We start from the raw sequence: 16,778 nt of genomic DNA, 5'->3' as shown, positions 1-16,778 counted from the left end.
ATCTGCAGTCACTTGATAAAAGAGGAGCGTCGGCCAGCAGCGATGTACGAAGGAATCCAAGTAGCCAGTACACTCAGGCCACCCCAAGTCCCCTGATACAGAGGAGAGACCCAGTGCACTGCAAGGGTGACACACATACTCACACAATTGCTACCCACTACACACACATGTACTTGGTATACACACACAAAATTGGTACCCACCACACACATTACCCACGACACACAGCATCAGACATGTGGATGATGTCATTCCCTGCCGCCCTCCCACTAGCCTGACTGCTGCCAACACACAAACAGACAAGGCCCAGCCAGGCAGCAAGATCAGACCAATGGAGGTCTCCCCTCTCAAGGCTGTGAACAATAAATGTCGGCAAGTTAGTCATCCTCATTGCATCCCAAATGAAATAATTAGGTCCTACAAGTCTGTGAGGTGCCTTAATATTTTTAAAGTTATTTTAAAGTGAATCGGTCAAAGAAAGACTTTGTGTTTACTCGGCCCACCAAATAACTGCAATGTTAACTTTATTATAACTATCTTTATGGGACTATTGTTATAGTATGACAGAATGTAGTATGCCTCTATAAAAATGTTAGTATCTTAAGAGTATGAGAATGCAATATTACAAAAGGATGCAAAAACACAATGTAGGGAGGGACGTTGTATGTAGTTCCATGTTTATTTTCAAACAGGAGTAATAGTACGACAGTATGTAGTATACCTACATAAGAAGGTGAGTATGTTAAAGGGATACTTCAGGATAATGGTAATGAGGCCCTTTCTTTACTTCCCGAGTCAGATGAACTCCTGGTTAAATAAAGGTTAAATAAAAAATGTAAAAACTTGTGGATACCATTTTTATGTCTCTGTGTCCAGTATGATGGAAGTTAGAGGTAGTTTTGTGAGCCAATGCAAATTAGCGTTAGCGCAATGACTGGAAGTCTATGGTTATCTGATACCAGGTCATTGCGCTAACGCTAGCTAGCAACTTCCTTCAAATGGCAAGCAGAGAAATAAAAAATGTTATCCACAAGCTCATCCGACTCTGGAGAAGTAGATAAAGGGCCTCATTGCCAAAATCCCAAACTATCCCTTTAAGAGTATGAGAATGCAATATTATGAAAGGATGCAAAAACACAATGTAGGATGGGACATTGTAGTATATAGTTCTGTGTTTATTTTCAGACATGGATAAGAGATCATTGACATTCTTCTTTGACTTTTTTTATAGCAGCTGATAAAACAGATAAAATCTTTTAGTTCCTCATGTGTGCGGATGTACAAAAAGAAAAAACTAGAGTTGACTGAAAAAGTACAGAAGATACTGTAGCTCAAGTGTTAGAAAAGACACAGTGACATCAAGGAAGTCTTCATCTTCATTCCTTCGACCGTTTAGAAAACTCTTTAGTTTGAAAAGTGGATTGTCGAATAGATCACCTACGTCTTCATTCTAGCGACATCAGAGTCAATCAAATATTTTAAAAATGGATTACTTTACCCATATTACATAGTTACCCCATCCTTAAAATTATATTTATCCTAAATTACAAATGTACCTAATTTTATTGATAAACAGGAAGTAATCTATGGAACCTGGGAGTTTACTTTCTCACATATTAGCATTAGCATTGTTGCATGCAAAACAATAAGACTTACAGGAACCATGGTAGCACGATCGAAGCGTTCCCAAATCAACTCAGTCACTTCATTCCAATTCCCTACCATCCCCATTGCTTTGTGTTGTTAGGTTCTAATTCTCAGAGTAAAACACACATTATGAAAGCCCAGAGGGTCAATACAGCTGCATTCAGACAAAACATGTTTCCACCAACACAAGTATATAAACTCCAATTTAGGCAATCCTCCTTCTCTCAAATCCTTACATATTTTATGGTTCAACAGGAAGACTAAGTAATAGGGTAATAAACCATAATTTCTCCCTTAAGGGTATCTGACCTGACCTCAACCCCTCATTTGCCTAATCCACAGATGTCCATCCGTATCCTCTAAAGCACTCCTGTGACTTCCTCCCGTCCATCCAACACATTCCAAAGCCATCTGGCTCCTACAGATGACCATTAACTTCTGATGTAAAAACCAGTCTCTTTCACTCCTTAGATACTATACTTCTGAGTATAACAATGTTCCAAGTTTAACCCAGAATCTAACAGTATCCAACACCGTTAACAGTAAGTAAACAACTTTCAAGATCGCGCCAACAGACATGGTCGCCCTGCTTCTAGCACCTAGACAACTTTGCAGTATTTTAGTTTTTTTGTATTATTTCTTACATTATTTTCTCTATTACCTACAGGCGAAAATCACTTTTGGATATTAGATTGGCGGTCACTCACCATAAATTCAACTTCCTGGACCCTTTGTTTAAACTGCCCGAGGCAACTCCATTCATCCCGGGTGATACTCCAAAACAACCGCCGAAGGAGGAGAAGTGGGGACTTACACTCAGGAAACAGGCATACCACCCATTGCTTCAGAGTATATCACTCTCTAACAGTCAATCCCTGGACAATAAAATAGATGAGCTCAGGGCAAGGATCTTCCAGACAGAGACATATTCTGCTTTACAGAATCGTGGCTCTCTCCGGATACATTGTCCCCGTCCATAGAACCAGCGTGGTCCTCCATTCATTGTGTGGGCAGGAATAAAGAACTATCCGGGAAACACAAAGGTAAGGAGCATGTCTCATGACAAACAACTCATGGTGTTATCGGGTAACGTACAGGAACTCAAGTCCTTTGGTTCTCCCGATCTGGAATACCTCCATCAAATGCCGACCACATTACCTCCCAAGATAATTGTCTTCGGTTATAGTCACTGCCATGTACATTCCCTCACAAGCCGACACTGCGACGGCGCTCAAGAAACCGCATATACTGAAGGCACATTTATTGTAGCTGGGGACTTTAATAAAGGAAATCTGAGGAAAACACTACCAAAATGCTATGAACATCTTTGCTACTCATGGTGCGAAAATTCTTCTTCATTGCTACTCTCCCTTCCGGGATGGCTACAAGGCCCTGACCTCCCTTCACAAAATCTGACCATACCTCTTCCTCAACGTCAACAAAAGCTGATCGTGGACAGGAGCTGATCGTGGACTACAGGAGACAGCAGAGAGAGCACACCTCCATCCAAATTGACAGAGACCTGAAATTATCCCTTCACACCAACAATGTGGTGAAGAAGGCGCAACACCACCTCTTCAACCCCTAAGTCCCTCACAAACGTCTACAGACGCACCCTTGAGAGCATCCTGTCAGGCAGTATTACCGCCTGGATGGCAATTGTACCGTCCGCAACAGCAGGGCACTCTAGAGGGTGGTACGGTCAGCCCAACGCACCATCGGGGGCACACTGCCTGCCCTCCAGCATATCTACAGCACCCGGTGTCACAGGAAGGCCAAGATCATCATCAAGGAACTCAGCCACCCGAGCCACGGCCTGTTCACCCCGCTACCATCTAGAAGGCAGAGACAGTACATCAAAGCTGGGACCGAGAGACTGATAAAAAGCTTATATCCCCAGGACATCAGACTTAAATAGCCACCACTAGCCGGCCTCCACCCAGTACTGTGCCATCTGCCCACTACCCTACTTTGCCCCTCAGTCACTATCACTAGCTGGTCACCACCGGGTACTCTAGCCTGCACCTTAGGGACTACTACATAGTCAATGACCACTGGTCACTTTAATAATATTTACATACTATTTATACATCCACTGCTGTACTACATAAAACATTAAAAAAAATACATTTGCGATTATTGTGTGCTTGTTGAAATTTACTGCACTGATCGATAGGAACATAAGCATCTCGCTGCACCCACTATAGCACTTGTTAAACTGTGTTCGTAACCAATAACATTTCATTTTAAGAAATCAAAATCTTCGGTCGCTGACTCTCCAGGTCCATAGACCACTCACTAAAGGTAAATATGCAATTTTAGTGAACTATCCCTTTAAAATGTAAAACAAATAGGCACAATGAGCTAAAAACATTCTTACATCACCAGCATTGCTTCTCAGCCCATGCTGAACTATTCTGTCCAGATATCTCATACAGAAAAGATATTTGCTTTAAAAAAAAAAGCAGTCTAGTGACTCCAAAAATATTTTCCCAAATAACTTCTTGACTTTTAAAATGCAAAGCAAGGAAACCTAGGAGTTCACTGTTTCCTGTAGCATTCAAAGAGCAACAAGGAATTTACATAAGAAAACATCTCACATTACTTGACCACTTTCTAAGTACAAATTGCTTGCGAACTTTCAACTCAAGCCATAACACATAACTGACCATTGGACCTCTCACCACACGTGCTGGGCCCAGTGGTCGGTTATGTGCTATGGCTTAAGTTCAAAGTGCCGCAGTCTCAATCACAATTCAACACTGCATTGCCATAGGAAGACGACTCTCGTCAAACTCTCTCTCCATTCGCTAAGACGCCAGCAATTTGGCGGCGTATAGAAGTAGTCCGCCCAGGCCGGCAGCGGTCGCTATGGCGATGGCCCTGGCCAGCAGGAACTCCATAGAGTCCTCGAGCTTGGTGTGCAGCCGCAGCACCTGGCGCTGGGTGTCCTCGCGGCTGCCCGAGTTTTCCACCACGTGACTGGCCAATCCCCGCTTCTCATTTAGGGGCATCTGGGCGGCCACACGCTGCTCCGCCTGCTCCTGGGTCAGCCCGTCCCGGTTCATGAGGCGCGACAGCTGCGTGGCCGGGTCACTGGATCAGGAAAAGAGAACATGCTTAACCCTTTACACTGGTAGATTTGGACAATGATAAGCGCCTAAATTGGAATACAGTGGCAGAACAGTAACATGATATACATGACATCAGAGGGTTTTGACTGACAGCCGTTCTAAACTTGAGCACTGCATGAGAATAAGTTGCACCCATCCCTCCAGCTAATTGGGAAACTTTTGCAATTTTTTTGTTGTCTGGGTGAGGGAAATGCTGTAAATTACAAAAATGAGACTTGAGGAATATAATAAATACTGATTTGATGTCATACGATGCACTCATGACTCCGTTCTATGGCCACCAAAATTACGATCTGCTTCTGTGAATTGCCTTGTGAAAGCCTAACACTAATATAGTATTTCATAATTTAGCTAGTAATGTTAGCAATAGAACAAGCTTTACAAGTATGCCCACCTGACCCAGATTACGATTTATAATGGACCGTTGTTGGAAACAACACCTCCACTTCGCTGATATTCAACACAGGGGCCCCACAAGCGTGCGTGCTCAGACCCCTCCTGTACTCCCTGTTCACCAATGACTGCGTGGCCACGCAAGCCTCCAATTCAATCATCAAGGTTGCAGACGACACAACAGCCTACAGGGAGGTGGTGAGGGCCCTGGCGGAGTGGTGGAAAGGAAAAAAAAAACTCTCCCTCAACGTCAACAAAACGAAAGAGCTGATGGACTACAGGAGACAGTAGAGGGAGCATGCCTCTATCCACATCGACGGGACCGCAGTGGAGAAGGAGGAGAGGTTCAAGTTTCTTGGCATACACATCACTGTCAATCTGAAAATGTCCACCCACAGACAGTGTGGTGATGAAGGCGCAACAGTACCTCTTCAACCTCAGGAGGCTGAATACATTTGGCTTGGCCCCTAAAACCCTCACAAACTTTTACAGATGCTACCATCCAGAAGGCGAAGTCAGTATAGGTGCATCAAAGCTGGGACTGAGAGACTGAAAAATAGCTTCTATCTCAAGGCCATCAGACTGTCAAAAAGCCATAACTAGCCGGCTACTACCCTTTACTCAACCCTGCACCTTAGAGGCTGCTGCCCCATATACATATACATAGAATCACTGGTCACTTTAATAAATGGAACACTAGTCACTTTAATAATGTTTACATACTGCTTTACTCATTTCATTAGTATATACTGTATTCTATTCTACTGTATTTTAGTCAATGCCACTCCCAACATTGTTCATCTTAATATTTATATATTTCTTAATTCCATTCTTTTACTTTTAGATGTGTGTGTATTGTTAGATACTACTGCACTGTACTGTTGGAGCTAGGAACACAATCATTTCGATACATCCAGAATAGCACCTCCTAAATATGTGACCAATAAAATTATGCATATGCTTTCCAAATTTCTTCTGTAAGAAACATTTCAATTTGACCCTATCCAAATAGGCCAATTCCCACAAGTGTAAGGGATGGGGAAATCGATAGTTACATATCATGGTATTAATTTTGACAATGTCGCAATATTATTTTTGCTCTAGTTGGCTGTACCTGCACCAAAACTGCAGCATTTTTCCATCATAGCTTTTTCCTCCATCTTCTTTTTAAAAAAGGGAGCCCATTTGTTTTCAGCACTTTTATTTCCATTTCCATCTGCAGCAGACATATGGTGAGCAATATCAAATCGCAATACATCGTATCGGCACCAAAGTAACGTGATTATATCGTGAGGTGTGTGTGTGGGGGGGGGGGGGGGGGGGGGGGGGGGGGGGACACAACTGAGATTAGATTTGGGCAAAACAAGCCCATAAATTGGGGCACCCCTGATGTGAGTTCAACAAGGATTCAGTTTGCGGCAAACATGTTACTTAGTAACAACTTAATTTGAATGCAAATTCAAAAATGTTACGGTGAAACATCAAAACAGCAATTCTTGGTAAGGATTACTGTGGCATTTATTCAGCAATAATCAAACTGCAAATGACTACATCTAGTAGAACGCCTACATGGCCACATTATTATTTCTAGTTTCCCAACTAACAATTCTAGCGACAGAGATAACGTTTTTGTAATGTTACCCAGTACAGTGCCCTCAAAGCTCATCACTAAGCTAAGGACCCTGGGACTAAACACCTCCCTCTGAAACTGGATCCTGGACTTCCTGAAAGGCCGCCCACAGGTGGTAAAGGTAGGTAACAACACATCTGCCACGCTGAACCTCAACACGGGGGCTTCCTCAGGGGTGTTTGTGCTTAGTCCCCTCCTGTACACCCACGACTGTGTGGCCAAGCACGACTCCAACACCATCAATAACTTTGCAGACGACACAACGGTGGTAGGCCTGATCACTGACAACGATGAGACAGCCTATAAGGAGGAGGTCAGAGACCTGGCAGTGTGGTGCCAGGACAACAACCTCTCCCTCAACATCAAGACAAAAGAGCTGATCGAGGAATACAGGAAAAGGAGGGCCAAGCACAAATCGACGGGGCTGTGGTGGAGCGGGGCGAGAGCTTCAAGTTCCTTGGGGTCCACATCACCAACAAACTATCATGGTCCAAACACACCAAGACAGTTTTGAAGAGGGCACGACAATGCCTATTCCCCCTCAGGAGACTGAAAAGAGTCGAAATGGGTCCCCAGATCCTCAAAAGGTTCTACAGCTGCACCATCGAGAGCATCCTGACTGGTTGCATCACCGCCTGGTATGGAAACTGCTCGGCATCCGACCACAAGGCGCTACAGAGGGTATGGCCCAGTAACCCGTACGGCCCAGTAAGCCGTACATTGACTCGGTACTGGTAACCCCTGTATATAGCCTCATTATTGTTATTTTACTTTAGTTTATTTAGAAAATATTTTCTCACTCTGCACTGTTTGTTAAGGGCTTGTTAAGTAAGCATTTCAAGGTCTACACCTGTTGTATTAGGCGGATGTGACAAATAACATTTTATTTGACCCATAATGTTCCCCAGATGTTTGAGTGTCCAGTTTTCAGTTAGTTAGGGGAACATTCTAAGTATGTTAGCAAAAACCTCCTGAAACCTATTTAGCAAGTTCTGGCATTAGAGTTAGGAGAATATTCCCTAAATATTAAACAGAACTTACCCAGAATGTGGTCACCATGACCTCAGAATATTCAATATTAATGTTCTAGACACGTTTCATTGGAACGCTGCAAGAACTGTATCCATGGAATATTCTTTGACGGAATATTCTCATAACCCTCGGAAAACTGGACACAGAAAGGTTCTTGCAACGTTCTCACGAAACGTGTCTAGAACATTAATATTGAATATTCTGAGGTCGTGGTGACCACGTTCTGGGTAAGTTCTGTTTGACAATGGTCTCTTTGGAAATGGTCTCTTGGAAACAGTACTTGCCCTTGTTGAACTTATCTCTGGTTTAGGTTTAGGAAAGCTGAAAGGCGCCGGTTGGTCGTGTGCAGCGCGAGGTCAGCATTCAATTTACCTGAATTCTGAGCGCAACGCACAACCCCAAAGCGCTGTGCTGCAATAGTTGTCATGATACTCAGTATCACGAAACTCAAAAGTATCATGGGAAGGAAAGTCAACAAGAAGCAGAACACATTTCTTGAGGAAAACAGTCCTAAGGTAGGAAGCAAACAGATATTGTCACGTTTATTTTCCAAGCTAGAGTACATCATATTTTAGGTTGAAATCTTAAAGCAGGTTCAAACTTTTCGAAATGAAAGGTCGGAGAGCCATAGTTGGTCTTACCAGTACACCACCACAGTGTGGTTGAGGAAACGGGTTAGACGCCGCGTCTCGAAGAGCAGGGGGACATCTAGCACCACGTAGCGATAACCTGGAGGGGAAAGAGCAGCAGCACTACAATAGAGCCCTCACACCAGAGCCGTGGACTGCTCTACTGTACAGTGGCTCCTACCAATCCACCCTCTATGGAAAGTCAATGTTAGGTATTCCATGGTTTATTCTCCATATGTCCCATGAAGAATTCCTTACACTTTTTCATATGATTATTATGACATATGTGATTCAGTGGATTTACAATATATGATACATTTACTGTAGACGGGAAGACCACCCCAGAAAAAAAACAGAAAAAAACGTACTGTTGTAATTGTCTTTTTTTACACTTAGTTCGCTAACCTCGGAGGAAGAAGACGACGATCTGTTTGAGCATTGCCTTGTGGATCTCGGGGTGGGTGATGGAGTTAAGCAGGCGCCGCTTGTCCTCGCTGGCGAAGATTAGCTGACCCAGCTTCTGCCGGTCGATCTCCCCATTTTCCAGCAGGATCTCGGGGCCAAAGTGCTTCACGATCCGGCAGTAGGCCGGACTGTGGGGCTCCACCACTGGCAAAGACACAGGACACGGTTAGGTTAACCTGATTAAAAGACATGGTTCATGTTCATTAAGGCATGCAACAAAATGTGTTCTCAAACATTTGCGTCAGCAAACAAAAATGAGCATTTCTTAATTGACAAGTCCATGTAGTACCTCTATGTTTCAGTCACATTCTTTCCCCTGTTTGGTGCCTAATGAATACGACGACCCTTGTCGCGGCTTTCTCACAACCATCCGATGTTTGTTTTTGTTCAGTGTAATATACCAGTTTCTTACAGTTACTTATCCCGGGAAAAGGGAGTGGGTTTGGGCCGTAAATCTCAGTAATTCTCGGTAACCCGTTTCCCGCTATTCAACCCTAGTGTTCTCAAAACAGACGGAATCCCTTTAAATATGTCAACAGGACAGGTCTTTCAAAATGAGTCTGGATGGAATACGACCGGATTCATGATGGCATATCAGAAAAGGCTGGTGGGAGGAGCTACAGCGGGTATAGAAAGTCACCACCCCTTTCAAAAATGTTCACCTTTTGTTGCCTTACAGCCTGAAATGAAAACATAACATCCAGCTTTATTTAGGACACAGTAACCCACAATATCCAAGTAAAAAAAAAATGTAACTCTGAAAATGAATTTAAAGTAAAACAGTAAAATACCCTACTTCGATAAGTGAACACCCCCCCCCCCCCCCCCCACCCCTAGAATTGCAATTGCAAACTTGCTGAGGTATAATCAACCACCTTTCAGATCACAAATCAAGCTAATTGGCTTCCATCTGTGATCAATTGTAGTGACTTTGATTAGTTCAGAATAAAAGCAGTTGTTGATAGAGGACTCCACTGCTTAGTAGTGCAATTCAAAGCAAAGAATCCACTATGGGCGGAAAGGTAATTTCAAAAGATCTAAGAGATAAAGTTGTTGAAAGGCACAAGTCAGGGGATGGATATAAAATATTTCAAAGGCTTTGTCTATCCCTCGGAGCACAGTTAAGACCATTAATAAGAAGTGTAAGGCGAAAGGCACCACCCAGACCATGCATAGATCAAGCCATCCCTCCAAACTGGATGACCGGGCAAAGAGGAAACTGATCAGAGAGGCAAGAGAAAAAAAAAATGAAGAAAAAAAAACACATCAAGTCTAGTTTGAGCTTTGCCAAAAAGCACATTGTAGATTCCGAGGCCAAGTGGCAAAAGGTGCTGTGGTCAGATGAGACCAAAATTAAACTTTTTGGGCTGAACGTAAAAAGATATGTCTGGCGAAAACCCAATACATCTTTCAACCCAAAGAACACCATGTCTACAGTAAAGTATGGCCATGGCAGCATCCTGTTGTGGGGGTGTTTCTCTTCAGCAGGGACAGGAGCACTTGTCAGGAAAGAAGGGAAAATGGACAGTGCAAAACACTGACAGATTCTTGAGGAGAACCTGCAGCCCTCTGCCAGGAAGTTGAAAATGGTTCACGTTTCAACATGACAACAACCCAAAGCACACCGCCAAAGCAACCGTACACCATAGTACCCTCCAAACTCGTCATTAAGCTCGAGACCCTGGGTCTCGACCCCACTCTGTGCAACTGGGTCCTGGACTTCCTGACGGGCCGACCCCCAGGTGGTGAGGGTAGGTAACAACATCTCCACCCTGCTGATCCTCAACACTGGGGCCCCACAAGGGTGCGTTCTCAGCCCTCTCCTGTACTCCCTGTTCACCCATGACTGCGTGGCCATGCCCGCCTCCAACTCAATCATCAAGTTTGCAGACGACACAACAGTAGTGGGCTTGATTACCAACAATGACGAGACGGCCTACAGGGAGGAGGTGAGGGCCTTCGGAGTGTGGTGTCAGGAAAATAACCTCTCCCTCAATGTCAACAAAACAAAGGAGATGATCGTGGACTTCAGGAAACAGCAGAGGGAGCAGCCCCCTATCTACATTGACGGGACAGTGGTGGAGAGGGTGGAGAGTTTTAAGTTCATCGGCGTACACATCACGGACAAACTGAAATGGTCCAACCACACATATAGCGTGGTGAAGAAGGCACAGCAGCGCCTCTTCAACCTCAGGAGGCTGAAGAAATTCGACTTGTCACCAAAAACACTCACAAACTTAGACAGATGCACAATCGAGAGCATCCTGTCGGGCTGTATCACCGCCTGATACGGCAACTGCTCCGCCCACAACCGTAAGGCTCTCCAGAGGGTAGTGAGGTCTGCACAACGCATCACTGGGGGCAAACTACCTGCCCTCCTGGACACCTACACCACCCGATGTCACAGGAAGGCCAAAGAAGATCATCAAGGACAACAACCACCCGAGCCACTGCCTGTTCACCCCGCTATCATCCAAAAGGCGAGGTCAGTACAGGTGCATCAAATCTGGGACTGAGAGACTGAAAAACAGCTTCTATCTCAAGGCCATCAGACTGTTAAACAGCCATCACTAACATTGAGTGGCTGCTGCCAACATACTGACTCATCTCTAGCCACTTTAATAATGAAAAATGGATGTAATAAATGTATCACTAGCCACTTTAAGCAATGCCACTTTATATAATGTTTACATACCCTACATTACTCATCTCATATGTATATACTGTACTCTATACCATCTACTGCATCTTGCCTATGCCGTTCAGCCATCACTCATTCATATATTTTTATGTACATATTCTTATTCATTCCTTTACACTTGTGTGTATAAGGTAGTTGTTGTGAAATTGTTAGGTTAGATTACTTGTTAGATATTACTGCATGGTCGGAACTAGAAGCACAAGCATTTCGCTACACTCGCATTAACATCTGCTAACCATGTGTATGTGACAAATAAAATGTGATTTGACAGTGGTTGAAGGACAAGAAGGTGAATGTCCTTGAGTGGCCTAGTCAGAGCCCCGACCTAAATCCCATCAAGAATCTGTGGAATGACTTGAAGAGTGCAGTCCATGAGCGGTCACCATGCAATTTGACTGAGCTTGAACAATTTCGCAAGGAAGAACGGGCAAATATTGCACAGTCTAGATGTACAAAGTTAGTAGAGATGTATTCAAAGAGACTCATGGCTGTAATTAAAGCAAACGGCAGTTCCACCAAGTATTAACTCAGGGTGGTGTTCACTTATCCAAATAGGGTATTTTACTGTTTGAATTCATTTTCAGATTTTTTTGTATTAAAACAATTAACTTGGATATTGTGGGTTACTGTGTGTAAATAAAGTCAGATTTCATGTGTTTTCATTTCAGGCTGTAAGGCAACAAAAGGTGAACATTTTGAAAAGGGGTGGTGACTTTCTATACCCACTGTAGAGAAAGAATGGCTGGAATGGCATTCATGGAACAGAGCCAAATATGTGGTTTCCATGTTTGATACCGTCCCATTGATTCCATTCGAGTCTTTACAATGAACCCATACTCATATCTCCTCCCACCAACCTCCTCTGCATGGCATAGTGATCAATACAAATAATTGGGGCACGCTCAAGTAATGACTTTAAACTGCACAATGGTTTTAAAATGAATGCAAATACAAGAGTGTGGAATGTGAAAATGGACTCAACATTGTATGTGTGTGTGTGTGTGTGTGTGTGTGTGCGAGAGAGGGAAAAAAATCCCTTTCAGTCCCATAGCCTGTACCTTTTCTAGCCACCACATCGGCATCGATAATGGGGCAGCCAAGCTCTTGCAGCAGAGAGGACACAGTGCTCTTCCCTGAGGCGATTCCTCCCGTCAACCCCACCAAAAACATCCTACAAAAACTCGAAGATAGGTCAGAGTAGGTATTTGGATTTATTATGGCTCCCCATTAGCTGCTGCCAAGGCATCAGCTACTCTTCCTGGGGTCCAGCAAAGTTAAGGAAAGTTATACAATTTTAAAAACCTTACAATACATTCACAACAGATTTCACAACACATTAAGTGTGCCCTCAGGCCGCTACTCCACTACCACGTCTACAACACAACATCCATGTGTACGTGTCTGTTTGGTATGTACGTTATCGTGTGTATGCATGAGTCTGTGTGTGTCTCTTCACAGTCCCCGCTGTTCTATAAGGTGCATTTTTATCTGTTTTTGTTATCTGATTCTACTGCTTGGATCAGCATAGAGTTCCATGTGGTCATTGCTCTATGTAGTACTGTGCGCCTCCCATAGTCTGTTCTGGACTTGGGGACTATGAAGAGACCTCTGGTGGCATGTCTTGTGGGGGATGCACGGGTGTCCGAGCTGTGTGGCAGTAGTTCAAACAGACAGCTCGGTGCATTCAACATGGCAATAACTCTCACAAATACAAGTAGTTAGGCCTAAGGTTTGCAGTGTGGTTAGGTTTAAAAATCACACTTTAAGATCAATTGTAGAAATAGGCAGGGTTTATTACTTTGTGGCAACTTGTGACAACCCTGATTAATCAGTAAACATATTTTTTATTAACTTACTTTTGACCTCAGGAGTCCTTTCTTTCAATTAAAAATTATGCAGGGGTAACGTTAGGGCAATCAGGTCCAAGAGACTGCACTGCAGCTATAACGTTAGCTCGCTAGCTGACGTCAGTTGTTGACAAGTCTTGTTCTTGTTGGATAACACGTTTTCAAAACCATACCTATATGCTCCAATAGGTCTGCACAGTCACTGCCGTCTCGGCCACAGACATTACGCATACCGTTGTCGACGATTTCAGCGCAATACAAGCCCAGCTTGACGAAAGTTGACAGTGTTCGGGTACGTTAGGTCAAAGATTTGTATAACTAACCCACGATAGACCACATCAGATCACTGTCTCGTCAGCAACACTTACAAAAAAAATGTACATCCGGGTCACAGAATTTAGAAAATGTTCAAAATAAAAGTCCCCCAAGTAATAGTAGAAAAGTGTCAATAGCCTGTATGTATTCATGATATATGAAAAATAAATGTCTAAACATTAACAATGATTCATATTTGTTCATATTTAAGTGACATTTGAATTAAATGTGGGGTTTTAAACATGTTCCAAGGTCAAATAAATGCCCCCAATGCAAATCACTGTATATGGAATACATATTAGTTTATAGAGCAAAAACTATTCTAGGTGCCGCAGTAAAAGTATTGTAGGAAATACTCAGTAGGGTCTGTAGAATGTATATGGTGTCATTTCATGAGGCTCTGAATAATATGGAGTGCTGCTGGCCTTTTACTCCACCCATTTCATTGGCCACAATCCACTGTATATGGAATACATATTGGCTTATAAAGCAAACACTATTATAGTAAGCAGTACTCAGTAGGGCCTATAGAATGTATACATGCTGTCATTTCATGGGGCTCTGAATAATACAGAGTATTTCCTTATTTTCTCAGCACTGTCCAGATCAAATTACATTTTTAAATTCAGCACAATGATCCTATTGTTGTCTCTACCTTCTTGACCTTTGTGCTGTTGACTGTGCCCAATAATGTTTGTATCATGTTGTGTTGCTACCATGTTGTTGTTATGTTGTGTTGCTACAATGCTGTGTTGTCATGTGTTGCTGCCTTGCTATGTTGTTGTCTTAGGTCTCTCTTTTGTGGTGTTGTGTTGTTGTGATGTGTGTTTTGTCCTATATTTATATTTATATTGTATTTATTTATTTAAATCCCAGGCCCTGTCCCCGCAAGAGGCCTTTGCCTTTTGGTAGGCCGCCATTGTAAATAAGAATTTGTTATTAACTTACTTGCCTAGTTAAATAAAATAAAATAAAAATTAAGGATTTCACGATGGGATGGAGGCAAGGTTGTCCAGATCTCCAGGGCCCCCACTTCTAGAGGACACCCATTAGGACCCCTGCGTAGAGTCTCACCTGATGGCTCACATGCTCCTACTCCTGTTGCTTCTCCATCAGTTCAGCCATGTGGATGCAAGATTTGTTTGTGCAGCAGTGGCGTGCAAATAAGTACTTTCAGGACATCTATAGGGTATGTTATTTACTGTTGTTATATGCTGAGATTTCATCCACATTTTTTTAAGTACATGTGTTAGAAAGTATTATCACTGCAAAACCTAATCATTGCAAAAACGCTGACCCCCAAAGGTGGACATTCTGTGCTTCACAAAGTCCTACAGAGTTCAGAAGGAACCTCTGAGAGACCCAACCCAGGGAGTGGTCAGGGAGAGAAGGGGGCAGGCAGCAGGGTAAGATCAGGGAGTGGTCAGGGAGAGAAGGGGGCAGGCAGCAGGGTAAGATCAGGGAGTGGTCAGGGGGAGAAGGGGGCAGGCAGCAGGGTAAGATCAGGGAGTGGTCAGGGAGAGAAGGGGGCAGGCAGCAGGGTAAGATCAGGGAGTGGTCAGGGAGAGAAGGGGGCAGGCAGCAGGGTAAGATCAGGGAGTGGTCAGGGGGAGAAGGGGGCAGGCAGCAGGGTAAGATCAGGGAGTGGTCAGGGAGAGAAGGGGGCTGGCAGCAGGTCAGGGCATGCTCAGACACTGAAAGAGAGGACACAGAAACCTATGGATAATCCTGCTATTTCATTTGCAATTCATTCTGTTCTGCAGCACAATGAAAACATTGATAATGCATTTTGGAAGGTTTCCCAAATTCTGTAATGGCCAACTGCTACAAAAAACACAGAAACGATTAGTGTCAGGTAGCTTAAGCGGCTGTGGAAAGATGAGAATGGTGATATATGCGCTTGTGTTATGCAGCTAAAGGAAGGATTAAGCAGAGTAAGGTGGTGATGCAAGAACTATGTACAGAGTCTGTGCCGAACACTGGTGTAATCAAGTGCTTGAATTAATTGTGTCACAGGAAGGAGTAGTAAAGGGTGGACCTAGTTCTATAGTAGGAGATGACTGTACGGATAGTGATGCTGTTGTCTGTGGTGATAGAGTTAACTGTGGAGTTGACCGTACTGATAATTTGACCATTGATCAGAATAATTTGACACAACAGATTATAAACGCTGCTGTACCAGATTTGACAAATACATTGTATGGGGGTGGTCGTGATGTTGAGGAGCACCAGAAAGTTAAGACTTGCCCAAGAAAGGGGAAACAAATGTTTGGATTATCATGCTATTTCAATGGCAGTATAATGAAATATTTGATTTCCAATTTTGGAAGGAAGTTGCCAAAACTTTGCAATGGCCAAAAGGAACAACCATTGTCAATAATAATGTCAAAATTCTTAGAAATATGTGGAACAAGAATAGAAGTAACAAAGTCTTCTTAATCAGATTAAGTCCATCAACCCTTTGAGCCTGTCACCCATATGTAAGGAGATGGGAGATAAACTTAAGTCAGTGCAACATAGTCAAGGACAGTACACTGGCACAAAAACACCAGAGTGGGAAGGCGAAATGAGGTGACACACAAATATGGTGAGGAATAGGTCACACAACAAAATAAACCCAAAACACGGTGTTACACGTTCGAGGTCATCTTTATTTCAAGTGTGTTGTGCAGATCTTGACATGCCTTAAAGCATTTCATGGCTACAGACATCAATGCTAAGGGTCGGTAGTCATTCAGGCAGGTTACCTTGGCGTTCTTGGGCACAGGGACTCTGGTGGTCTGCTTGAAACATGTAGGTATTAGACTCGGTCAGGGACAGGTGGAAAATGTCAGTGAAGACACTTGCCAGTTGGTCTGTGAATGCTCTAAGTACACATCCTGGTTATTCGTCTGGCCCTGCAGCCTTGTGAATGTTGACCTGTTTATGGTGCATCGGGATGCTATCGGAATCATTAACATTTGTACCAAGCATGGTAGCAAGCGT

At 43.4% G+C, this 16,778-nt stretch overlaps 1 protein-coding gene across 2 annotated transcripts; it reads right to left on the bottom strand.

Annotated features, from left to right (window-relative positions):
- Window positions 1-648: 648 nt before the first annotated feature.
- dcakd (dephospho-CoA kinase domain containing) lies at window positions 649-13,837 on the bottom strand. Of its 2 annotated transcripts, none has more exons than XM_014158715.3 (5): window positions 13,488-13,837; window positions 12,690-12,811; window positions 8,871-9,074; window positions 8,478-8,565; window positions 649-4,743 (listed from the first exon to the last, which is right to left on the bottom strand). In XM_014158715.3, the coding sequence occupies exons 2-5, from the start codon at window positions 12,799-12,801 to the stop codon at window positions 4,458-4,460; spliced, it is 690 nt and encodes a 229-aa protein (XP_014014190.1). In that variant the 5' UTR covers window positions 12,802-12,811; window positions 13,488-13,837; the 3' UTR covers window positions 649-4,457. The 2 variants fall into 2 exon arrangements, with proteins under 2 accessions (XP_014014190.1, XP_014014189.1); XM_014158714.3 differs by having other exon boundaries at window positions 12,690-12,802.
- Window positions 13,838-16,778: the final 2,941 nt, after the last annotated feature.

Source organism: Salmo salar, chromosome 19, assembly GCF_965601325.2.
Source record: "Salmo salar chromosome 19, fSalSal1, whole genome shotgun sequence".
NCBI classification, from domain to species: domain Eukaryota; kingdom Metazoa; phylum Chordata; class Actinopteri; order Salmoniformes; family Salmonidae; genus Salmo; species Salmo salar.
This window is presented reverse-complemented; position numbering and strand designations above follow the sequence as displayed.

Coding starts and splice junctions, on each gene's coding strand:
- dcakd (XM_014158715.3), bottom strand. CDS start 12,801: ATGTTTTTGGTGGGGTTGACGGGAGGAATCGCCTCAGGGAAGAGCACT. Junction 9,075..12,689: donor CGATGTGGTGGCTAGAAAAG/GTACAGGCTATG, acceptor TGTCTTTGCCAG/TGGTGGAGCCCCACAGTCCG. Junction 4,744..8,477: donor CACACTGTGGTGGTGTACTG/GTAAGACCAACT, acceptor TTCCTGATCCAG/TGACCCGGCCACGCAGCTGT.